Below are 24,797 nucleotides of genomic sequence, written 5' to 3'. Positions count from 1 at the left end.
CAAATAAATGAGCTATCAATGCACCTCAAGGGCCTAGAAAAACACAGAAAACCACACCCAAAACTAGTAGGAAAAAGGAAATAATTAAAATTAGAGAAGAAATCAACAAAATTGAACAAAAAATTACAAAAGATCAGCAAAACAAAGAGCTGGTATTTTAGAAAAATAAATAAAATTCACACACCATTGGCCCAACTAACCAAAAAAGGAGAGGGAAGACCCAAACCAAAAAAAAATTAGAGATGAAACAGGAAATGTAACAACAAACACCACAGAAACAAAAAGAATCATCAGAAACTACAACAAAGAGTTGTATGCCAAAAAGCTGAGAAACCCAGAAGAAATGGATAAATTCTTGGACACATACAACCTACCTAAATTGAGCCATGAAGACATAGAAAACCTAAACAGATCCATTACCAAGATGGAAATTGAATCAGTAATAAAGACCCTCCTCACAAAGAAAAGTCCATGACCAGATGGCTTCACTGCTGAATTCTACCAGACATTAAAAGAACTAACTTAAATTCTTCTCAAGTTATTCAAAACAATTGAAAGGGAGAGAATCCTCTCAAATTCTTTCTATGAAGCCAGCATAACCTTAATTCCTAAACCCAGAAAAGATACAACAGAGAAAGATAACCCACAGGCCAATTTCCCTGATGAACATAGATGCAAAAATCCTCAACAAAATTCTAGCCAATCAAATACAACAACACATCAGAAAGATCATTCACATGGACCAAGTGGGATTTATCCCTGGTATGCAGAGATGGTTCAACATTCACAAATCAATCAATGTGATACATCACATTAGCAAACTGTTGAACAAAAACCATATGATTATCTCAATAGATGCAGAGAAAGTATTTGATAAAATACAACACCCTTTCATGATGAAAACTCTAAGCAGAATGAGTATAGAAGGAACATTCCTCAACACAATATGGCAATTTATGACAAACCCACGGCCAGTGTCCTATTGAATGGAGAAAAGTTGGAAGCATTCCCACTGAGATCCAGAACTAAACAAGGATGTCCACTCTCACCACTGCTATTCAATATAATCCTAGAAGTTTTAGCCAGAGCCATTAGCCAAGAAAAAGAAATCAAAAGGATACATTGGGAAGAAGGAAGTCAAACTATCCATATTTGCAGATGACATGAGTCTACATAGGGGATCCAAAAGTCTCCACTGAGAGACTAATGGAACTCATAGAAGAGTTTGGTAAAGTAGCAGGATATAAAAATCAATACACAAAAATCAACAGCCTTTATATACACAGACAATGCCACAGCTGAGAAAGAACTTCTAAGATGAATCCTATTCACAATAACTACAACAAAAATCAAAATACCTTGGAATAAATTTAACCAAAGATGTCAAAGATCTCTACAATGTGAATTACAAAACATTAAAGAAAGATATAGAAGAAGACACAAAAAATAGAAAAATCTTCCATGTTCATGGATCGGAAGAATCAATATCATCAAAATTTCCATTCTTCCAAATTCAATTTATAGATTCAATGGGATACCAATCAAAATACCAAAGACAGTCTTCTCAGATCCAGAAAAATGATGCTGGAATGCATACGGAAACTCAGGAGATTTTGAATAGCTAAAGCAATCTTACACAACAAAAACAAAGCTGGAAGCATCACAATACCAGATTTCAAGATATTCTTCAAGGCAGGTATAATCAAAACAGCCTGATACTGGTACAAAAACATATGGATAGACCAATGGAACAGAATAGAAACTCCAGAAATCAATCCATGTGTCTACAACCAACTTACATTTGACCAAGGAGCTAAAACCAATCCCTGGAGCAAGAACAGTCTCTTCAACAATTGGTGCTGGGAAAACTGGATCTCCACATGCAGAAGTATGAATCAAGACCTGTACTTTATATCTTACATAAAAATCCACTCAAATTGGATTAAAGATCTAAATCTATGACCCGGAACCATCAAATTATTAGAGAACATTGGGGAAACTCTGGAAGACATTGGCACAGACAAGTTCTTTGAAAGACTCCAGAAGCACAGGCAGTGAAAGCCAAAATTAACAAATGGGATTACATCAAATTGAGAAGTTTCTGTTTGACAAAAGAAACACTCAGGATAGTAAAAAGGCAACCAACAGAATGAGAGAAAGTATTTTCAATTTGTGTAACCAATAAAATATTAATAACCAGAATATACAAGGAGATCAAGAAACTCCACAACAACAACAACAACAATAACAACAAACAACCCAGTTAAGACATGGGCAAAGGAGTTAAACAGACATTTTTCAAAAGAGGAAATCCAAATGGCCAACACACACATGAAAAAATATTCAGGATCACTAGCCATAAGGGAAATGCAAATCAAAACCACAATGAGGTTTTACCTCATCCCAGGTAGGATGGCTTTCATACAGAAATCAACAAACAACAAATGCTGGTGAGGATGTGGAGAAAAGGGTATACTAATCCACTGTTGGTGGGAATGCAAACTGGTAAAGCCTCTATGGAAGACAGTATGGAGACACCTCAAAAAATCTGAATATAGCCCTACCACATGTCCCAGACATCCCACTTCTGGGAATTTACCCAAAGGAAATGAAATCAGCAAACAAAAGAGTTATCTGCACCTCCATGTTTATTAAAGGTCAATGCACAATAGTTAAGACATGGAATCAATCTAAATATCCATCAACTGAAGACTGGATAAAGAAATTATGGGATATATGCACTATGGAATACTACACAGCAGTAAAAAAAATGAGATCTGGTCATCTACAACAAAATGGGCAAATCTGGGAAACATCAAACTTACTGAAATAAGCCAGTCCCAAAGGGACAAATACCATATTTTCCTCCCTGATCTGTGAGAACTAATAGAGCACATTAAACAAAATCTGTAGAAGTGAAATTGACACTTAGAGAAGGGATGACTTGAGATGTCCTTGTCTTGACTGTCTTGACTGCTGAGGAACAGCTTTTTTGTTTTGTTTTGTTTTTCTTCATATTATTTGTTGAACTCCTTACTTAACATAGAGTTAACCATATATGTATAAAGTCAATTTAAAATAGATCTCAGTAAAAAAAATAAGAGTGGGAATAAGAGAGGGAGGAGGAAGTTTGTAACTGCAAAACTATATACTGTAAAGTTCTGCATACATTCCTATGGACTTACTTCTAAGGGTTTAAAAACTTGCCACCGGATCCAAAATCCCATTAAGCTGGGTGGTAAAAACACCATCTTAAGTGTTAAAGTGATCATATTAAGTGTTAAAGTGAACATATAGATAGGATTAAGTACTAAAGTGACCATATAAATAAGATCAAGTGTCTGGTAATAATAATAGAATTAAAAAGGAGAGAATGGTTCAACATGGGAAGCAGTCCACACAGCAGATACATAGAATGACAATCGCTTTAAGTAGCACTCTGACCGCAGAATTAGCCCTCAAGGCTTCCTGGTCTGGCTGAAAAGCCCATGAGAGTATTTCAGGCATGGAAAGCCAAGACACTGTGCCAAAAAATGTTCTACATGAAGGAACTCTTGTGAGACCCCAGCAGAAAGAAGTGACCATCAAAGAAGGATGTACTTTTCACTAAAGGGAGGAGAGAAATTCTACTTTGCTTAAGGCTTTTTCCAAATACTGATGGAGTTTGTAGACTCAAAAGGCTTCCATAGCCTAGGCAGCTCATTTCAAGAGCTTTGGGTGGTCTCTGATATTACATAAGTGACATATGGTCACTGATGTTACATAAGTGACATAACACATAAGAGTGTTAATTGTTAAATTAACAACAGAAGTCACTGTGCATTTACTTTCCATGCGGGACTTCTGTCCTCAATGAGTTGTATTATGAGAGTTAAATGTAAAACTTGTTCTCAGTTTGTGTGTGTGTGTGTGTGGTGTGTGCACACGCACATGCAAGCACAAACTGTTGAAATCTTCACTTAGTATAGAGTTGGTCTTTTGTGCACAAAGTTGATTGAAAATGAATCTTAATGGAGAATGGGACTGGGAAGGTGAGAGGAAGGAGGAGGGGGAGTGGGAGTGTGGGCGGGAGGGCAGGTATGGTGGGCAGAATCACTATATTCCTGAAGCTGTACTTATGAAATGCATGAAGTTTGTGTTCTTTAAATAAAAGGTTTCTTTGGGGGAAAAATGTGCAAATGTGTTGAGAAAACATTTCTCCAAAGAAGATAGGAAGTAGCCAATAAGCACATTGACATCAATAGTCACTGGGGAAATGTAAATCAGAACCATGAGATGGGAGCAGGCACTGTGGCACAGCAGGCTAAGCCTCCACCTGCAGCACCAGCACCCCATACGTGCACCAGTTCAAGTCCCAGCTGCTCCTCTTCTGATCCAGCCCTCTGCTTATTGCCTGGGAAAGCAGTGGAAGACGATCCAACTGCTTGGGTCCCTGTACCCATGTGGGAGACCTGAAGGAAGCTCCTGGTTCCTGGCTTTGGATCGGCCCAGATCCAGCTGTTACAACAATTTGGGGAGTGAACCAGCAGACAGAAGATCTCTCTGTCTCTCTCTCTCTCCGTAACTCTACCTCTCAAATAAATAAATAAAATATGTAAAAAAAAAAAAAAAAACTAGCTTCATTAAAAAAGGGGAAAAAAAACCCATGAGATGCTACTTCACTCCAACCAGGATGGCTTAATAAAGAAGAATGTCAATGACAAGCGCTGGCAATGATGTGGAGAGAAGTGGGTGATGCGCTGCTTGTTGGAATGTAAAATGGAGTTGCTACTCCAGAAAGGTTCAACAGTTCAAGCACTTCCATTCCTAGATGAGCACTCATAATAATTTAAATAATGTTGAAACAAAACTTGTTTATGCATGTTCATGGCAGCCCTACGCACAACAGTCAATGGAAAAAACCCTGATGTTTGAACCCAAATGCCCATCAACTGATAAATAAACCAAAGAGTTGAGTCATGGAGTGGACTGTCACTCAATCACCAAAGGGAATGAAGCACTGACATGGCTGAAGCCAGACACAAAGGCCCCATGTTACATGATCTCATATATGTGCAACACCTAAGGCGGGCAAGCCCACAGAAAGAAAGCAAAGTAGTGGTTCTAAGGACTGGGAAGAGTTGGCAAATGGGAAGTGACTGCATAACAGGTGCAGGTTTTCCATTTGGGGCTTGGAAAATTTCCAGAACTTGATAGCAGTGATGGCTGTGTAATATTGCCCCCAAAATGCAAGAATGGACTCATACACTTTAAAATAGCCACACGATAATTCGCCATGTGATTTTCCCACAATAAACACAAACATCCATTAAGGAGAATCAGCTCATCACTGAGGTGTGCACCAACAGTGACTGCTTTCCTTGTAAGACCAAAGCAGCCGGCACCACACCTAGCAGAGCAAGCGACTGTGACTCCACCACATGATCAGTTCTTGCATTTGCCAGCGCACAAGCCTGAAACAACGTTCTGTTCACAGGAAGAAACAATTCTGTGGTGCACATTACAATTAAATTATAATTACCCAATAGGGGAAAACTCCCAGGCCCCGCCTGCCTTCCTGTCCCCTGACAAACACCGTATTTCTCTGTTTCCCTCCAGAATGCACCAAGGGAGACCAATGTCTAGTGCCCATAAGGGCTTCAACGAACCCTCGGCCCTCTGAGGGTCGGCTCACAGATATTGCTCCTGGAAACACAGTGAGAGCTACCCTGACTCCTTCCACTACCAGTTTTCCTCGGAAAAAATTAAACTCGTTTTCCTAGCTTGCACCTATTCATGTATCTTCAGGCATAGTCTGAGCACATGGTGCCCCTCTGGCCTGGGGACTTCCAGTGCTCAGGGGGCTTCCACACCACAGGAACGTGGCTCATGATGCTATCAAGTGACAGCACTGCCACCTGCATGAAGGGAGACACCACCGCCAGCTCACCTCGGTAAGTGACACACGTGTCTTTGTTTGGTTTCCATATTTGACATAAACCAGGGTTCTGTCAGTCAGGATTGCTGGGCACTGACTCATTTAAACCATCTGATTCTCTCTGCTGCAGGCCTTGTATTTTAACAGGCTGCGGGGCACAGATTATCTGCAGTTAGCTCAGACAGACTGAACTGGACTCACTTCCACAGCTGCCACCAATCACTTCTCCCTGTCCTGACAGCACAGTATGGGGAAGGGGCGGCATTTAAGGATTGAGCTTTTATTGTAACCATTTTTACAAACTTGAGTGGAAATGCTGCCTCTGTACCAAGACTCTGGATGGCTCGGGCGCAGATCCAGTGCCACAAAGCAGCTCTGGGCTTTGAGTACCTCTAGAAATAGGTCAGGTCACCAGGTGCCTCGGAGTCCCCAGTTCATGGAGACATGGACACACTGTCTGCATATAATCTGCTGTAACTGAGTCACCTCAGTTTCCACCTTTCCACACCAGGCACACCTGCACGCAGGCACACTCACTGCCCTTGTCACATAGCCTCCCATTCCAGCTCAGCTGCTGCGGCTCTCTTCAGAGGACTCGTAAAGCTCCACCGCGTGTGACTGTTCCAGCTTGCCTCCCTTCTCCCACATCCACACCACAGCAGGTGCCGGCTGCCTCCTGATCTGCAGGAGTGGGACCCTACTCCCCAGGGCTCCTCCCACCACACCACACACACACACACACACACACACACACACACCTGCTGGTGTGGGAATCACCAACATCTCAGTGTCACAGCAGTGTGTGGGGGTTTGGGCAAATGCCCAGGGTCCGTGGCTATGCCTACACCATGGAAGACCTGCATGTGCTTTACAGCACTGGGAACACAGCGCGTGTCCATGTCCATGGTGCCTGGTCAGCTTGCAGTCAGAGGGACAGGTAAAGTCCCCTCTCTGGAACTGGAAAGCTAACAGCTGTCTCCATATCTGCTCTGGTCCCCACGCTTGGGTAAAACTGGGTTAGAATAAACTGATACTTCCTCTTAAAACACAGTGGTTTCTGGGATGTCTGAAGAGGCCTGCAATTGTCCAGCTTCCCCTGTGGAATCCTCTGGCTTCAGACATGCCTGCTAAGCTGGGATTGTTCACCACGATCTGTGCAAGAGTGGAGGGCAGCCACAGCTGCCCAAGTCCTTTCCTGGGCGGCCTGCAGCTGTGTCTGGTTAGTGCTCTTATCCTGCCCTGCAGGGCTGCACAAGGTTCAAACAGCTTTGTTCCCTGGGTTCACTGCTGCATTCCCTGAATGCCAACAGAGGGACCTCTGTGATTCAGACCTGGGTCTCGGCACTGGGGATGCAGAAGTAAACTGAATGGACAGGAAGTCCTGGCTCTGTGGCATCTGTGATGTAGCAAAATGAGATGGCAGTAAACAGAACCAATGTCAGTGTACCCACAACCAGGGAACAGGTGCTGTGTACAAACCAAATCCAGGAGATGGAGAGAAGGAGTGGGGGTGAGGGGGGTTTCTATCTCATACAACACCAGGAGGGGGGCTTCAGCCAGAAGGTGGCTTTTGAAAAGTGACCTAGAGAGGTGACAGAATGGGTGTGCGGATGCCATGGGGGGGAAGCACCATCAATGTGGAACAGAGCCGCAAGCCTTGCACCAAGGCAGCAGGGGAGATCTTACCCATCCTACTGCAGCCCCCGACTATGCTAGGATCACCTGGAAGGGGAACAGATCACAATTCAGGTGACAAACAATGGTAGGACCTGCATAGCCAGGGGCAGCCAACCTGGCAAGAAGGGACAAGGGCCTGGATAGACTTGACGACACAGAAGAAAACCACCAGGGCCTGTGAGGATGGACACAGTTCTAATGCCTGCCCAGTGGTTATCACAGGAAGCACTGCCCCTGCCTGCTGAACATTTCACCAGTAAACACTCAGGTGAGTCCCGATGTCGCTGCAATGAGTGATGTTTCAATCACAAAATCCGTGTCCAGAATTTTGCATAAATGTTCATTTTCCCCAGGCTCTGCCCATCCTCAGTCTCCCATCACACGCTGCAAGCTGGCCTCCGAGAAGCTAAGGCAGCGACACTCATGGGCAGCTGGGGGCCGGTAACTGCTTCTCATGCCACTCCCTGATGCAGTCATTCCACCTCTCCTGTCCTGTGCCCCCTCCCCCGCACACACACCCCCAGGGGGCCTTTCATCCCTGCATGCAGCTGTGGCTGACAATGGAAGGAGCCAACACAAGCTCCCCTCCAGTCTTCATACTCCTGGGCTTCTCGGCACGGCCCTCACTGGAATCTGTGCTCTTCCCAGTTGTCCTGGGGTTTTATGTCGTGTCTGTCCTGGGCAATGGCCTCATCATCCTGGTCTCCTGTGTGGACGTGCACCTGCACACGCCCATGTACTTCTTCCTTGCCAACCTCTCCTTCCTGGACATTAGCTTCACCACCAGCATTGTCCCGCAACTCCTGGCCCACCTCTGGGGACCGCAGAAAACCATAAGTTATGCAGGCTGTGTGGTCCAGTTCTACATCTCTCACTGGCTGGGGGCCACCGAGTGTGTCCTGCTGGCTGTCATGTCCTATGACCGCTACGCCGCCATCTGCAGGCCTCTGCACTACATAGTCATCATGCGCCCACAGCTGTGCCTTGGCCTGGCCCTGGCCTCGTGGCTCGGGGGTCTGAGCACCAGTGTGGTGGGCTCCACACTCACCCTGCTTCTGCCTCTGTGCGGAAACAACCGCATTGACCACTTCTTCTGTGAGATGCCTCTCATCATGCAGCTTGCGTGTGTGGATACCAGCCACAACGAGCTGGAGATGTATGTGGCCAGCTTCCTGTTTGTCGTCCTGCCCCTGGGCCTGATCCTTGTCTCCTATGGCCACATCGCCAGGGCTGTGGCAAACATCAGGTCAGTGGAAGGGCGGAGAAAGGCGCTCAACACCTGCTCCTCCCATGTGGCGGTTGTGACCCTGTTCTATGGGAGCATCATCTTCATGTACCTGCAGCCAGCCAAGAGCAGCTCTCACGAGCAGGGCAAGTTTGTGGCTCTGTTCTACACCGTGGCCACGCCCACACTGAACCCACTCATTTACACCCTGAGGAACAAGGATGTACAGAAGGCTCTCTGGCACCTCGTCTCAGAGGACTGCTGCAGCTTCCTGGGGAAACAGGGGCAGGCTTAGCACTGCAGCCATTTTCGAGGAGGAAAACTAAGTTCTGAGTCATCAAAACCAATTCTGGATGGTGGACTTTTACAACCCACATCCCACATCAAAGCACCTAGGTCCCAACTCCAGCTTCCATCTAATGCAGACCCAGGGAGGCAGCGAATGATGGCTCAAGTGATTGGGTTCCCGCCCACCTTGTGGCAGACCTGAATGGGTTCCTGGCTCCCAGTCTTGGCTCAGCTAGATGGTTGCAGGTATTTCAGAAGTGAACTAAAGGATGAAGTGAACTAGATGATGTCTTGTTCCATGGAGGTGTGTGTGTGTTTGCCACTCAAATAAAATAACATTTTAAATATTTATTTTGGAGGGCTAGATATTTGGAATGTGATTTTCATTCTGATAGTTGCTGGGATCTGAGGCAGACAGAAATCTGAAATAAATGTGCTCCTATATAATTTCCAGGCCAAAGCAAAGAGAAAAGTGTTCTCTATTTTAACCTGTAGTTAGTGGGTGTATCGTTCTGTTATATTGTTTCAATGGTCATATTGCTCTGTTGTGTGTATATTTATATATTTATATACATATGCATAGGTTGACTGCCATCTTGTTAACTGTTTATGTTTCACTGATGTTCACTGATACATGATTCTGTTAATTCTTTATAATTTAATTCTGCCATTATTCGAGGTAGACACTGTTAACCTCTAGCAGCTAAGTGATGACAGAGACTGAGGGTTGGCACTGAGGTTTAGGTGTAGATCCACCTGACCATGGGTGTGCACACCGTTTGCCTATACCCCCTGCATACAGTCTGTTCTCCAGTTCCCAGCCTGGAGGTCCTAAATGCCTAATCCTTCCCTGAGCAACACAGGCAGTAGATCTTTTGCTGGCCAGACAGAGCTTCTTTTAACCACATTTAAGTCTATGCTAATCAGGTGACCTGCAGTGGCCCTGGGAAGCTTCAGGAAGGGGCTGCTGCCAGAGTAACAGGTCTCACGGTCAGAGGAATGGTCAGTTGCAGAATGCAGAAAAGGGGGCTGGAGCCAGAGTCTGGAGTCAATGACTCAGGTTTACCCAGTCACGCCTGTGCAACATAACCAATGACATGGGGCCAGCACTGTGGCATAGTGGGTAAAGCCACTGCCTGCAGTGCCAGCATCCCATATGGGCACCGGTTCTAGTCCTGGCTGCTCCACTTACGATCCAGCTCTTATCTATGGCTTGAGAAAGCAGTGGAAGATGGCCCAAGTGCTTAGACCCCTTGCACCAACGTGGGAGACCTGGAAGAAGCTCTTGGCTCCCAGCTTCAGAAGACCACAGCTCCAGCTGTTGTGGCCATCTGGGAAGTGAACCAGCTGATGAAATACCTCTCTCTCTGTCCCTCTCTCTCTCTGCCTCTCTGTAACTCTGCTTTTCAAATAAAATAAATAAATCAAAAAAAAAATGACAGAGTTCAGAGGGCTCTGAGTTGTTGACCACATCCACATGCCAGGAGGGTGGTGTTCCCCAGCCTCACAGGGACAAACCTTCCTGCACAGGACGCTTCCAGCCCAGCCCAGGGACTTTCTTCATCTGCCATAACATCCTTCACAACAAACAAGGAAGAGAAAGGCCCAGCAAATCCCCCAACCTGAGGGGAAGCCCTGACTCACAGCCAGGTGATCAGAGATGCCATCTGAGCTGAGGGTGTCTTGTGGGGTTGGGTCTTTGGATCTGTGGAGCTCAACACTCAATCCAGGTGTTAATGCTAGAACTGAATTTAATTGTAGGGTACCATGTGGTATCCAGAGTTGAAGAACCCCACACATCTGACATCAGAAATACCATGAGCAGGCACAGCCCCTCTTCCTGAGGAGTGAATCCACCCATGAGGACATCTCAGCTTGCAGCTTTAAGCTGCACCGTCCACAAATTCCTGCTTCATCAAACACGTGCTCCACTGACTTACCTGAAACTGTCAAACTACAGATTTTCCTGCTCAGTTCTGTGTTTGCCCTGTGATTTCAGAAAACATAGGGATGCTTCCATCACTCACTGGTGCATCTGCTTGTTTTACATGCATCGAGCATGCATGCATTCATTCGCACAGCAAGATCTGTTCTGAAAGTTGTGAACGTGAGCACAACACTGCCCTGAGACAGGTAAGTCCACAGGGGGACACTCTACAGTAATACTGACACTGTAGAGGAGGAAATTCTGACCAGAGAGAAAGGAGTGTTATACCCATCCTTAAGCATTCCATAGCCAGGGATCCACAGTCATCTACTTATGAAAATGTTTTGCACAGTTATTCCTTATGTGGCTTTTTCTCAAAAAATCCCACCTCCAGAAATTTCCTCCACTTCTCTGAATTAAGCCCAATGTCACATGTAGTCTCACAGACTGTACTTTTAATTCACACCAGCAGATGCTGGGAGATCTGGAGAAACACCCAAATACAGTCAGGGCTTAGCCCCAGCAATGGCCGACACCTTCAGTGTCATTTCTAAAGCAATCAAATACAAGCAAAGAAATGTGGGAGCTATGTACACACTAAAGAGCTCAGGGTTTAAAAAGGCAAAACGTGGATTTTCCATAACTTTCTGGAAATTGGTGACAACGATTATGTTAGCAAGGTTCTCCAGAGAAATTGAAAGGGGGAGTGGATTTTAAGGACTTGACGCACGGGACTGGGCCAAGTCCAGAAGCCACAGGGTAGGCTGGGATGCAGGAAGGGACATGCTGCAGCCAGGCCCAGTGGCAGCTGGTGAATGGAATCCACTCTTCCTTGGGGGACCTTGTTTTGTTTTCTTTCAGAGCCTTCACAGGATAGAATGAGGCATACCACATTGCTGAGCACAACTTAGTTAACTTGGAGATTTCAATAATGATCTCATCATTTAAAAAATTACCTTCACAGCCCATCCAGACTGGTTTTTGACCAAGTAGATGGGTACCATGGATTAGCCAAGTTGACATGTAAAATTAGCCATCACATTTTTTGTAAAAACCCCAAAAGTACAGGAAACAAAAGAACAAATGGGTGACAGCAAATTTAAAAGCTCCTGCACAGCGAAGGAAACTATCGACAGCGTGAAGAGACAACCTGCAGAATGGGAGCTGTACTTGCTGACTCTTCCTCCGGCAAGGGGCTATCATCAGTAAAGAACTCTAACTCAATACCAGCAAAAAACAAACTCCGCTTAAAAATGAGCGGGGCCGGTGCAGTGACGCAGTAGGTTAATCCTCTGCCTGTGGCGCCCACATCCCACATGAGTGCTGGTTCTAGGCCCTGCTGCTCCTCTTCCAATACAGCTCTGTGCTATGGCCTGGGAAAGCAGTGAAAGATGGCCCAAGTGCTTGGGCCCCTGCTCCCGTGTGGGAGACCCGGAAGAAGCTCCTGGCGCCTGGCTTTGGATCAACCCAGCTCTGGCTGTTGCAGCCATCTGGGGAGTGAACCAGCAGATGAAATACCTTTCTGTCTCTCCCTCTCACTGTCTATAACTCTCAAATAAGTAAATAAAATCTTAAAAAAAATAAGCACTAAAAGGACTGGCACTGTAGCACAGCTGCTTAAACTGCTGCCTGTGATGCTGGTGTCCCATCTCGGAGAGCTGGTTTGAGTTCCAGCTACTCTGCTTTCAATCCAGTTCTCTGCTAATGCACCTGGGAAGGCAGCAGAAGACGGCCCAAAGTACTTGTGCCCCTGTACTGACAAGGGAGACCAGGATGGAGTTCCTGTCTCCTGGCTTCAGCCTGGCCCAACCCTAGCTGTTTTAGCCATTTTGGGAGTGAACCAGCAGATGGAAGATCTCCCTCTCCCTCTCCTCTCTTCCCTCTCCCCTCCCCCACCCCCTCCCCTCTTCCCTCTCCTCTTCTCCTCCCCTCTTCTCTCCCTCTTCCCCTCCCCCTCCTTCTCTGTGTGTCACTTTGCTTTTCAAATAAATATTTTATTTTAAAAGGCAGGAGGTACAGGGCAAAGACCTAAACAGACATTTCTGAAAATAAAACATACATGAAAACTGCTCCTGGTTTTCACTGGTGTTCTCCTGACAATTAACAATGTTTCTTCCTTTAAGAAACAACTGTTCACATCCTTTGCCCATCTGTAGCTCAGATTCTGTTTTCTTTGTTACACTGTTTGAGTTCCTTATTTGTATTGGATGTTAGGCCCTTATCAGATGAATGTTTATGAAATTTTCTCCAGCCGGCACCGCCGCTCACTAGGCTAATCCTCCACCTTGCGGCACCGGCACACCGGGTTCTAGTCCCGGTCAGGGCGCCGGATTCTGTCCCGGTTGCCCCTCTTCCAGGCCAGCTCTCTGCTATGGCCTGGGAGTGCAGTGGAGGATTGGCCCTGCACCCAATGGGAGACCAGGAGAAGCACCTGGCTCCTGGCTTTGGATCAGCGCGGTGTGCCAGCTGGCCGCGGCAGCCATTGGAGGGTGAACCAACGGAAAAAGGAAGACCTTTCTCTCTGTCTCTCTCTCTCTCACTGTCCACTCTGCCTGTCAAAAAAAATTTTTTTTCTCATAGTCCATGATTTGTCTTTTCATTTTGTCCATTGTTTCCTTTGCTGTGCAGAAGCTTTCCAGCTTTTGTACGTAGAAAACCCTCAAGACCATCAAAAACAGTTTTTGATGGATCTTTTTGTTGCAAACCCATTTGTCTGTTTTTCTATTTGCTGCCTTCACCTTTGAGGCCAACTCTGAAAAGTAATTGCTCAGACGAAGGTCTTGGAGCATTCTCCAAGCTTTTCCATTTCAGGTCTTGCATTTCAGTTCTCTACCATTTGAGTTGGTTTTGTATGTTGTGTGAGGTAAGTCTTCGGTTTCATTCTTCTGCATGTGGACACCCAGTTTCCCTGAAACCATTTATTAAAGGGACTGTTCTTTACCCACTGTGAATTGACCATATGGTGTGGGTTTGCATCCTGTCTCCTTGGTCAATATGTCTGACTATAAGCCAGTGCCATGCTACCATGATTACAATAGCTTTATGGCATGTTTTGAAACCAGAGATTTTGATGTCTCCAGCTTTGTTCTTTTCACCCAAGATTACTTTGGCTATTCTAGATCTTTTCTGCTTCCATTAAAATTTTGGTATTGTTTTTCCTATTCCTGTCAAAAGTGACAATGAATCTTTGATAGAGATTTCACTGAATCTGTAAATATATTTGCATAGTATAAACATTTTATTTTTTCTAGTACACAAACATGGGATATTTTATGTTTACTTGTGTCTTCATTTCTTTCATCAATGTGTTATCATTTTCAATATATTTTTTAAAGATTATTTAAGAGGCAGAGTTACAGACAGAGAGAGGGAGAGAAAGAGAGAAGGTCTTCCATCCACTGGTTCACTCCCCAGATGGCCACAACAGCCAGAGCTGGGCTGATCCAAAGCCAGGAGCCAGGAGCTTCTCTGGGTCTCCCACATGGGTGCAGGGGTCCAAGCACTTGGGCCATCTTGTACTGCTTTCCCAGGCCATAGCAGAGAGCTGGATCACAAGTGGAGCACCCGGGACTAGAACAGGCGCCCATATGGGATGCTGGCGCTTCAGGCCAGGGTGTTAACCCGCTGCCCCACAGTGCCGGCCCCACCTTAATCTTCTAATCTGTAACTACACTGAATTTACTTATCCATTCCATTTTTGGTGGTCTTTAGGGTTTTCTATATATAATATCATGCCATCACCAAACAGAGAATATTTCACATCCTCTTTTCTTATCTGAATTTTTTAAATTTCTTTTCCTTGTCTGATTGCTCTACTGGCTAGAACTTTCAGTACTGTATTGAATAGGAGGGGTGAGACTGGGTATCCTTTTCTTGCTCCTGAAATTGGAGGAAAAGCTTTAACTTTTCACCATTGAGTGTGACATTAGCAGTGGGTTTGTCATATTGTGGCCCTCACTCAGTTGAGGTACATTTTTTTCTGTACCTGTTTTGCTGAGAGACTTCATCATTAATGGGTATTAAATTTTTAAATGCTTTTACTGAATCTATTGAGACGGTGATATGGGTTTCGTTCCTCATTCTGTTGATACGTTGTATCACATTTATTGACTTAAATATGTTGACCCACCCTTGCATCCTCGGGATAAATCCCACTTGCTCGCGGTGAATGTTCTAGGCATTATCCCAAGCATTCTAATCAAATGATTTCATTGTATCTTCATCCCAATGGTAAAAGATAAAAGAACCAGGCATCGGATCTCGGTAGATGTGGATTAGATTCCAGAATCTTCTACGCACAAGCTCTTTGACTACGGATAAATGAGATTGAGCCGGCTCCGCGACCTCCGGATCAAGCGAAAGAGAAACGGCTCCACCTACTGGTGCAGAGATGCCGGCGCCCTCACTACCGATGACTCCCCGAGCGCGTGGGGCGGGTTAGTCCCAGTGTCTATTACATGAAGGACCTCACCGTGGGTAGCAAACAGCTGCGCATTAGGAACCAGAAAAATACGAAAAAGCAAACTAATTAAGTTAAAAAAAAAAAAAAAGAAGAAAGCCGAAGTCAATCCATTCCAACCGGAAAATGAGAGGATCTTTTCCAATAGAAGTTATAAACATCTAATGAGATTGACAAAGAAAAAAAAAAAGAGATTCTGCGCCTCAGGAAAGAGCGCGGCCTCAGTTCACACCACACAAACACTCCAAGGATTTTCAGAGATGAGCACAAAGGTCCTGGAGCGCAAATTCTCCGAGGAACAGCCCCGCTTCTGAAATCCCAGCGCCGAAACTGGTCCAGGACACCGCGTCGTCCAGAACCAACGCGCAGCCCCGCAGCTCCCCGCGAACTCCACCGAACAAAGAGAAATGAAGCGCGGTCTACACAGGGAGGGCAACACGATCAACACATTCCGACCCCTGGGTGGGCAGGCGCCCCAGAGGGAGCGACGAGGCCCAGCGGCGACCACGACCCACGGAGCCGTCCCTGACGGGGGAAGCGCGCGGGGCGGGCGGGAAAAGGGCGCGGGGCGGGCGGGGGAAGAGCGCGGGGCGGGGGAAGAGCGCGGGGCGGGCGGGGGAAGGGCGCGGGGCGGGGGAGGAGCGCGGGGCGGCGGCGCGGGGCGGCGGGGCGGCGGGGCGGCGGGGCGGCGGGGCGGCGGCGCGGGGCGGCGGCGCGGGGCGGGGGAGGAGCGCGGGGCGGCGGCGCGGGGGAAGAGCGCAGGGCGGGGGAAGAGCGCGGGGCGGCGGCGCGGGGCGGGCGGGGGAAGGGCGCGGGGCGGGGGAGGAGCGCGGGGCGGGCGGGGGAAGGGCGCGGGGCGGGGGAAGAGCGCGGGGCGGGGGAGGAGCGCGGGGCGGGGGAAGGGCGCGGGGCGGGCGGGGGAGGAGCGCGGGGCGGCGGGGCGGCGGCGCGGGGGAAGGGCGCGGGAAGGGCGCGGGGCGGCGGCGCGGGGGAAGGGCGCGGGGCGGGGGAGGAGCGCGGGGCGGCGGCGCGGGGCGGCGGGGGAAGAGCGCGGGGCGGCGGCGCGGGGCGGGGGAGGAGCGCGGGGCGGGGGAAGGGCGCGGGGCGGGGGAGGAGCGCGGGGCGGGGGAGGAGCGCGGGGCGGCGGGGGAAGAGCGCGGGGCGGGCGGGGGAAGAGCGCGGGGCGGCGGCGCGGGGCGGGGGAAGGGCGCGCGGCGGGACTCACCGGGAGCCTCGGCCGAGGTGACGCGCCTGTGCCCGCAGGGGCCCCCGCGCTGAGGGGAGCCGGCCGCTCTCGGCCGCCCGCCAGCTCTCGCGAGAAGCCGCTGCCCGCGAGCCCAGCACGTGCGGCCGGAGGACGCCGGAGTCCGAGGCCCGAGGGCGGAACCGCGGGCTGCGCCGTCTGCGCGGGTCCGTGCCGGCTCCGCTGTTACAGCGCAGGAAGGCAGCCAGGAGCGAGAACAGTGAAACACGCGGCCGCGCCTGAGGGGCAGCAGGCGGTGGTCAGCGCCGGGGTCGCTGGCGGAGCTCCTGTCAGACGCCGCCGCGGGCTGCTGAGGACCGATCCGCACTCGGAAGATCTCGCTGTGTCTGCCTACGCCTTTCCGCCCTTCAAAGAAAATTTTAAAAATAAATGAAAAGTTTTTAAAAAGAGCTATGGGTTGAAAGCTAAAAAAAAAATGAGACAAATAAAAGCCAACAATAAAAGAGCATAGTGAGACACACCATGCTGATGCTGTTTAAGTAAAAACGCGACACAGCAAAGATGCTGAGTCAGGACAAGTTGATCTTTTAATTTTAATGCAATCTCAGTCAAAATTCCAACAATATTTTGGAGATAGACACGAGTTAATTCTAGTTTGTATGGCAAGGGAAGGAAACTTAGGAATACATTTTTAAAATAAAATTAAAGTGTCATTTGACTAAATCACAGTCCCTGATTTTAAGACTTACTATCAAACTAAAATAAGCAAAGCAGAGTGGTTTCAATGAACAGACACAAAGACCAACAGAGCAGGCTAGGGACGCACAAACAGATCCAAGAACTGGCCAATATTTGACAAAGATGCAGAAATGTTTCAGCAAGCATATTCAGCACTTTGTTGGAGTCAATTGATGTCCATATGCAATTTAGAAATCCTCCAACCAAATTCCCTGTGTCTGTAAGTCGTAGATCAAAATACTAAATGTTCAACCATAAGACTTTTAGTAGAAAACTTTGGTAGAGTCCTTAGGACACAAAGACCTAACGTGTAAGAAAAAAACTGACAAGTCAGTCATAATTTAAATTTAAAACTTTTGCTGAAATCCACTGTTAAGAGAATAAAATATCATGGTATAGAATGGGATAAAGTATTTCAAAAATTATATGTCAATCGAATTACTTCTTTCTGTAATTGTTAAAGTTCTCAAAACTCTACAGGAAGAACGCAATCAACCTAATTCTTTAAATGAGCAAACATTTGAGCCAATTTTAAAGTATATATGGGTGACAAACAGAAGAAATGATATCCAATATCGTCAAGCATTAGGAAAACTAGGACCTCACTGAAATGCCACTGCACATCCATCAGTATAGCTAAAATGAAACACTGACACTGTTGGGTGCTGATGAAGGCACAGAGTGCCTGGAACACTCACACTGCTGGAGGCATGCATCAGGGCCCCACCGGGAGAGCAGCCTGGCATTTCCTTATAAAGGTGCACTTCTGCCACGACCCTGTAATCCCACTCCCGAGTATTTGCCCTACAGAAACCAGATCTGATTCTCCATGGAAACATGCAGGCAAATGTTTATGGCAGCTCTATTTACAATTCCCAAAACTGGAAGCAACCCATATATCATTCAACCGATGAACAGATACACAAACTGAGGTCACCCACACAACAGAATTCCACTCAGCAAACACGAGGAATGAACTATTGATGCCACAGATTCTGCTGGTTAGAGAAGAAACAACTTTAAATTCAACTACAGTACCTTACTCTTATGTTTACACATCATTTCCAAGACATAGGCTGTGGTGTTAGAAATGTGAGTGGTTTCCCGAGTCAAGGGTAGGGAGGGAGGGTGTTGCGGAAGCCCACACAGTGGCACTTGTTGGGCAGTGGAGCTATTTGTGTCTTCATCTTGGCAGTGAGTACGTAAATGTATGTGTGAGCACACGAAACTCACAGACCTGCTCACCAACAAATCTACAGCTGTGCTTTGTGATAAATTTAAAAATAAACTGCCAAACAAGCTGAATAAAGCCTTACATGGGTATCCATAACGACACATATACAGGGTTTATATGTTTACTCTTGAGAAAACAATGTCTGGCAGGAATCATCAGACCTGAAATTCATTTATTTCTCTAGATATGGAACACAGAACTAAAGCCGGAATGCCCGGGTTTTTGTCTCGGTCCCTTTGCGTCATGTGCGTGGGACTGGGACACTTGTTGCTCTGTTTGTGGTGTGATTCCATGACTTGGGTGGAAGCGGGACACTTGGTGCTCGGGTTGTTGGAGTGATTCTGTCTCCAAAACAAAGGCAAAGGAGGGGCATGGTCACTTCAGTGAAACAGCCTGGGTAATAAAATGAAACCTGTTCACAGTGGGCAGCTTACTGAGCTGATTTACCACCCCAGTGCTGAGCTTGTTATTAATCATATGGCATGATCCCCAGGGCTTTGCTGCTCACTGAATTGCATCAGACAAGTGAGGAAAGACCCAAGGATGGGTGCTCCTTGCACACAGGGCAATGGGACTCCAGACTTGCTGAATGCAAGACAGAGCTCTCACTGTGTCTGGCGTCATCCCCCAGGCCTTAGGGATCATTCCAGGAGGATGGCCCTCCGAGGCCCAGCCCAGGCAACAGCAGCCCAAACTTCTTAATGGCCCAATTCACAGCCTGGGGCTTAATGAACCCTTCTCCTCAGGGACTGTCCCCAGAGGACTCTGAGCCTGAGATCTTTAGTTCTATGGGATTTGCTCTTTCAGTCTTAAAATAATGATTCTTAAGATCATTCTACTTGGGAGAAAAGTGCTAATTCTGAACCCGTGATTAAAATCAACTGCTCAGCCACCCTCCAGTGTGGTCCTTCCGCACCCAGGGAAGCAGGCCTGACCCAGGGATCATCCAGGTCCTCCCTCTGCTGTCCCACTTCCCAGCAAATTCCAAGTCCTGATCATTCCATTCTCCTGAATTCCCAAAATCCAACTGACTCCTCATCAGCACGATGGTGTTCTTAATTGAATTCTCACAGCTTCTCTCTGGAGTCATCAAAAGGCTTTCCCTCCTCTTGTCTAAGAAATGCCTTGAATGGCAGCAAAAGATCCACCTGCAAAATACAAATGATGCCTCCGTCTTTCCTAAAGGCACTCATTTCCTCTCTGTGTTGGGCAAAATAAAGTCCCAGTTCCTCAGCTTAGTGTGAGGGGACGGTGTCCAAAAGCAGCCCTTGCCTGTGCCCCAGCCGCCCCCTAGGAGCCTTAGATACAAACGTGCAGCCCCTGGGCCCACAGCGCCTTCGTCTTCTCCTGGCCTACAACACCCTCTCCATTCCTTGCTTGTGGCACCTTCTTCCCATTGCTTACCCTCCACCTTGTTTGTGTTTCAATACACAAACGGGATACCATCTCGTACAGGAAAACAAAACTTCAGTGCCCAAGACGAGCCCTGCATTTTCCTTACATCACTCACAGTTTCATCATCATTGTCCTAGTCATGCAGAGCCCTTGCTGAGTGAAGAGGGAAAGAGTGAAAGAAGTGACAAATCACTCAGTATGTGAATGATTAATTATTCATCCTTAGTAATACCCAAGTATTTTCTCAAAGCTAGAATTCGAGGACATCAGATACGTGTATCACTTATAAATACCACAGACAAGGAACCACATACTGTTTTCAGACTGGTTATAGTGAAGCTTGATTTTTATTTCTCATTTTTATTCTTGTTATGAAATTGACAGTCACTGTGCAAAGCATCGTAGGAGAAGAAACAGTAGAAAATTACATTGTCCCTGCCTGCAAGGACACTAACTTTTGAATTTACAATTATTTAAATGTGTACAAGTTCTCCACAGGTCTCCTGTGGCCCGGAGCTCACTCCACTTGCAAACCCCTGGGAGTGGGGTCCGCTCGTGCTGGTGGAAGAGAAGAAGGGCTCCGCCAGCCCCGTGATCAGGGACTCCAGCATGGGAGGCGTCTTCTCTGCCTCCCCAAAAGCAGACATGTCCAGAGGGTGGAGGGCTCTGCTTTCTTCTGAATGGACCCCACCATTCATTCTCACACTGAACGTGTCTGGTGTGAGATGGAAGAGCAGATGTCAGTGTCGAAAAGCTCAGCAGAAGCCTGCAGGGGATTTTCAGACTCGAGGTAGCGTCAGCTGTCCTACTGTAGGACATTCTGAAATTCTGCATCAGGAAGCACCAGCTGAGCATCTGCTGTTAAAAAATTAAACCCTGGGGGGGGGGGTGCTGTGGCATAGCAGGTAAAGCCACTGCCTGCAGTGCCAGTATCCCATATAGGCACTGGTTCAAGACCTGGCTGCTCCACTTTCAATCCGGCTCTCTACTATGGCCTGGGAAAGCAGTAGAAGATGGCCCAAGTCCTTGGGCCCCCGCACCCACATGGGAGACCTAGAAGAAGCTCCTGGCTCCTGATTTTGGATTAGCTCAGCTCTGGCTGTTGCGGCCATTTGGGAAGTAAACCAGCAGATGGAAGACCTCTCTCTCTCTCTCTCTCTCTCTCTCTCTGTAACTCTATCTTTCAAATAAATAAAATAAATCTTTAAAAAAAATTAAACCTTGGAGACTGATTCTCAGAGACGCTTGCTCACAGGTCTGGAGGGCAGAGGGCATGAGTCTGCATTTCCCAGGAAGGAGCTGTGAAGGTGACAGAGGCCCTGCCAGGCCCCCGTAGCAGACCCAGACAGAGAAAAGCCATGAGGAGTGAGGACAGCACAGGCCAGTCTGGGGAACAGCCAGTGTGACCACAGCTGCAGGATGGCAGCATCCCCTGCGTGTCCTACCAGATGGGCTGAGCTGTCGCCTGGCCGCCCCAGCAGATCACACCTTCCTGCAGTGTCGGCTCCCCAGTAAAGAGCAGGTGCCTCCCACAGGCCCCACAACCACCTTCACAACAGGAGAGTGACAGAGCAGAAGGGTTTCTAGATACTTTCCTCTTAATATCTCCAAAACCTTTGGTTGAATGACTCTGAAATATTTTTTCCATTTCCATCTGGACATTTTGTTATCTCACAGACTTAGCTTCGATCATACTCGGTGGACTTACTCTGCCCATAGTCCAAAAGCGCAAAAGGGCATCCTCTACAGTTCTGTCTGCATCTCCACTGCGCAGCCCACGCCTACGCTTGGACACTAACCTGTGCAGCAAAGTCCTGAGCAGGTGAGGGGCACGAGGAGCCAGCCTGGGGCGACTCCTGACTCTGGAAGGCAACATTTCCACCACACAGAGAGTGAGCCAGAGAACACCGAAGCAGAGCTTTGCTGAAAACAAGGAGAATCACATCTGTGCAAGGTGCCCAAAGGAATGGATTTCCCTATCCATGAGAAGAAAGGTAAATGTGATGGAGAGACCACCTGCCCTTGCTGACGTGGCCTTGCTTAATCTACCATAATCCCCTAAGGAGGGGGTCTCTGCCCCCATGATGCAGAGGCTCCGAGGGCTAGCTGCTGGGAGAACGTCTGGTCTGACCTCAAACACCACCTCCCCAGGCTGGTCTGCTGCACCATTTGCTCCCGGTAAATGTGGCAAACATCCTGAATGCTGCAGGCAGGTCCCAGAGGAGATGAGAAGTGGGATTTTTATTCTCTCTAAAACAATGGTCTAAATCTGTCCATCACCTGTGACAAGTGAGCTCTATAAAGACAGTGGATCCTGGGCAGTTTTGACTCCAGATGCTGAGGGAGAATTTGGCATGGAGGCACCTGCAGACACCTACAGCAGGAGGAGGTGAACAGCGGGGGGCAGGGCTGGGCCAACCTCACAAGCACGGTGCTTCCTGGTTCACTCTACTCTGAGCATTAATTCTTACCTGATAACAGCAGCTCTGAGAGAAGTCTAGAAAACCATCTACAAAGATCGGGCATCCATAATCCAAAGACCCAAAATGCTTCAAAACCTGAAACTTTGAGCACTGACAGGATGCCAGGAGTGGACAATTCCACTCCTATCACATGACGGCCACAGTCAAAATGCAGGTGCACTGGAAATATGACATAAAATCACCTTTAGCCTGCGCATGTAAGATGCACGGGAAACACAGATGAATTTCTTGCTCAGACTTGGGTCCCCTCCCCAAGATACCTCTTTATGCATAAGCAAACACTCCGAACTCAAACAAACAAATAAACAAACAAACAAACTCCACAGCACCTCAGTCCCCAGTGTGATAGGGACATGAGGATCAGGCTATGCGAGGGCATCTCCCTTAGTCTTCCCCACCCGCTTTTTCCCACCCCAGGAGCCTCCTCAGCGCCCCCTTCATGTCCTTATTCCTGAGGGTGTAGATGAGGGGGTTGATGCTGGGCGTGACGATGGTGTAGAAGAGGGTGAGGAACTTGCCCTGGTCTTGAGAGTAGCTGCTGGCCGGCTGCAGGTACATGTAGATGATGGTTCCGTAGAAGAGGGAGACCACGGTCAGGTGGGAAGAGCAGGTGTGGAAGGCCTTCTTGCGCCCTGCGTTGGACTTGATCCTTAGCACGGCGACGGCAATGGCACCGTAGGAGGTGAGGACCAGGGCGAGCGGCACCAGGAGCAGGGCAACCCCCAGGGCAAAGGCAAAAGTCTCCACCAGCGTGGTGTCCTCACAGGACATGGCGATGAGAGCAGGCATCTCACACAGGAAGTGGTCCACCCTGCGGCGCCCACACCGTGAGAGCTGTACCGTCTGAGGACACATGACAAACGCGTTGACAAAGCCACAGCACCAGGCCATGGTCACCAGCTGTAGGCAGAGACGCGGGTGCATGAGCACCGTGTAGTGCAGGGGCCGGCAGACGGCCACGTAACGGTCATAGGACATGACAGCCAGTAGGACACACTCAGTGGAGCCCAGCACCATGTAGATGTAGAGCTGGGCCACGCAGCCGTGGTAGGTGATGGTCTTCTCTGGTCCCCACAGGTTCCACAGCAGCTGGGGCACGATGCTTGTGGTGAAGCAGAGGTCCAAGAAAGACAGGTTCCCCAGAAAGAAGTACATGGGTGTGTGCAGCCTGGTGTCCAGCACCGACACAAGCATGATGGCAGCGTTGCCCACCAGGGCCAGGACGTAGAAGACCAGGACCACAGCAAAGAGAATGACCTCCAGGCCAGGCCGGTCAGAAAAGCCCACCAGGATGAACGGCTGCAGGTGGCTGGCATTGTACCCACCCATGGCCTTCACCAGCCGCTGTGGAGGAGCCGCAGCAGACTGCCTACGAGGACAAAGGCCGGCTACGCCCTGGACTCTGCTCTGGCCCTTCCCAAGTCTGTGGAGGCAGGAGAGCCACTGGCCCTTGCCACTTTGCTGTCATTCTCCTGTTGACACAGTGCCCCCAGAGGATGGAGGAAGAATCGACTCGGGAGCTGCCCAGGGAGGCTGGTGTCTGAAGGGAGTGAAAGCTCAGTGAACGGTTTGTTAGGGGCCAGTGTTGTGGCACAGCAGGTAGGGACACTGCTGCAGTGCTGGCACCTCATATGGGCACCGGTTCGTGCCCACCGGTTCTCAGCTGCTCCATTTCTGATCCAGCTCCCTGCTAAAGGTCTGGGAAAGCAGCAGAATAGGGCCCAAGTGTTTGGATCCCTGCCACCCATGTGGGAGACCAGGAAGAAGCTCCTGGCTCATGGCTTCAATCCGGCCCAGCCCTGGCCTTTGCTACCACTTGGGAAGTGAACCAGTAGATGGAAGATTCCTCTTTCTCTCTCACTCTCGCTCTCTCTCTCTCTCTCTCTCTGATTCAAAAAAAAAAAAAAATAAATAAATAAATAAATGTTTACTAAAGTTTTGTTGAAAGGTTAAGTGTTAGGCAGATCCCTTCTAGATGGTTATGAGACCCTTGCAGAAGAGTTTGCATTAAGGGAAACTGCCGACCGTGTTCCAAACAACGTGCAAGAACTCACCATGTGGCAGACTGAGCAAAGTGTGTTCCAAGAGGAGAGCACACAGGACTGAATGCAGGCCTGGGGGCTTGGCTTCATGAACATTCAGGTCCAGCTGCTCCTTCCGGTTGTGACCTCCTCGGCAGGAACCGGTCACCCTTGACCTGTAACAGGAAGGTCTGCAAGTGCATGCCCTCCTTCCCGTTTATCTTTCCAT

General features: G+C 48.2%; 2 protein-coding genes and 1 pseudogene across 2 annotated transcripts in view; 1 reads left to right on the top strand and 2 right to left on the bottom strand.

The window, feature by feature from the left end:
* Window positions 1-16,996, bottom strand: part of GCSAML (germinal center associated signaling and motility like) — a gene marked incomplete at its 5' end in the record, with an annotated part of 40,682 nt that extends 23,686 nt beyond the window's left edge. Inside the window, one exon of the mRNA XM_089335751.1 lies at window positions 16,719-16,996. Coding sequence (XP_089191877.1) covers window positions 16,719-16,996 — 278 coding nt within the window. The remainder of the gene's footprint in view (window positions 1-16,718) is intronic.
* On the top strand, window positions 8,155-9,114 carry LOC100354653 (olfactory receptor 2C3). The gene has a single exon (XM_002723165.5). The coding sequence runs from the start codon at window positions 8,155-8,157 to the stop codon at window positions 9,112-9,114; it is 960 nt and encodes a 319-aa protein (XP_002723211.3).
* Window positions 16,997-20,387: 3,391 nt separating the features above from the next.
* LOC100351117 (putative olfactory receptor 2W6 pseudogene) lies at window positions 20,388-24,132 on the bottom strand (annotated as a pseudogene).
* Window positions 24,133-24,797: the final 665 nt, after the last annotated feature.

The sequence above is a fragment of the Oryctolagus cuniculus genome, chromosome 6, assembly GCF_051225735.1.
Source record: "Oryctolagus cuniculus isolate XC-2025 breed Fujian yellow rabbit chromosome 6, ASM5122573v1, whole genome shotgun sequence".
Classification (NCBI taxonomy): Eukaryota; Metazoa; Chordata; class Mammalia; order Lagomorpha; family Leporidae; genus Oryctolagus; species Oryctolagus cuniculus.
Note: the sequence above shows the minus strand (reverse complement) of the source record. Positions and strands in the feature narration are given on the sequence as shown.

Bases quoted from the DNA above. Each gene is read 5' to 3' on its own strand.
- LOC100354653 (XM_002723165.5), top strand. From the start codon at position 8,155: ATGGAAGGAGCCAACACAAGCTCCCCTCCAGTCTTCATACTCCTGGGC.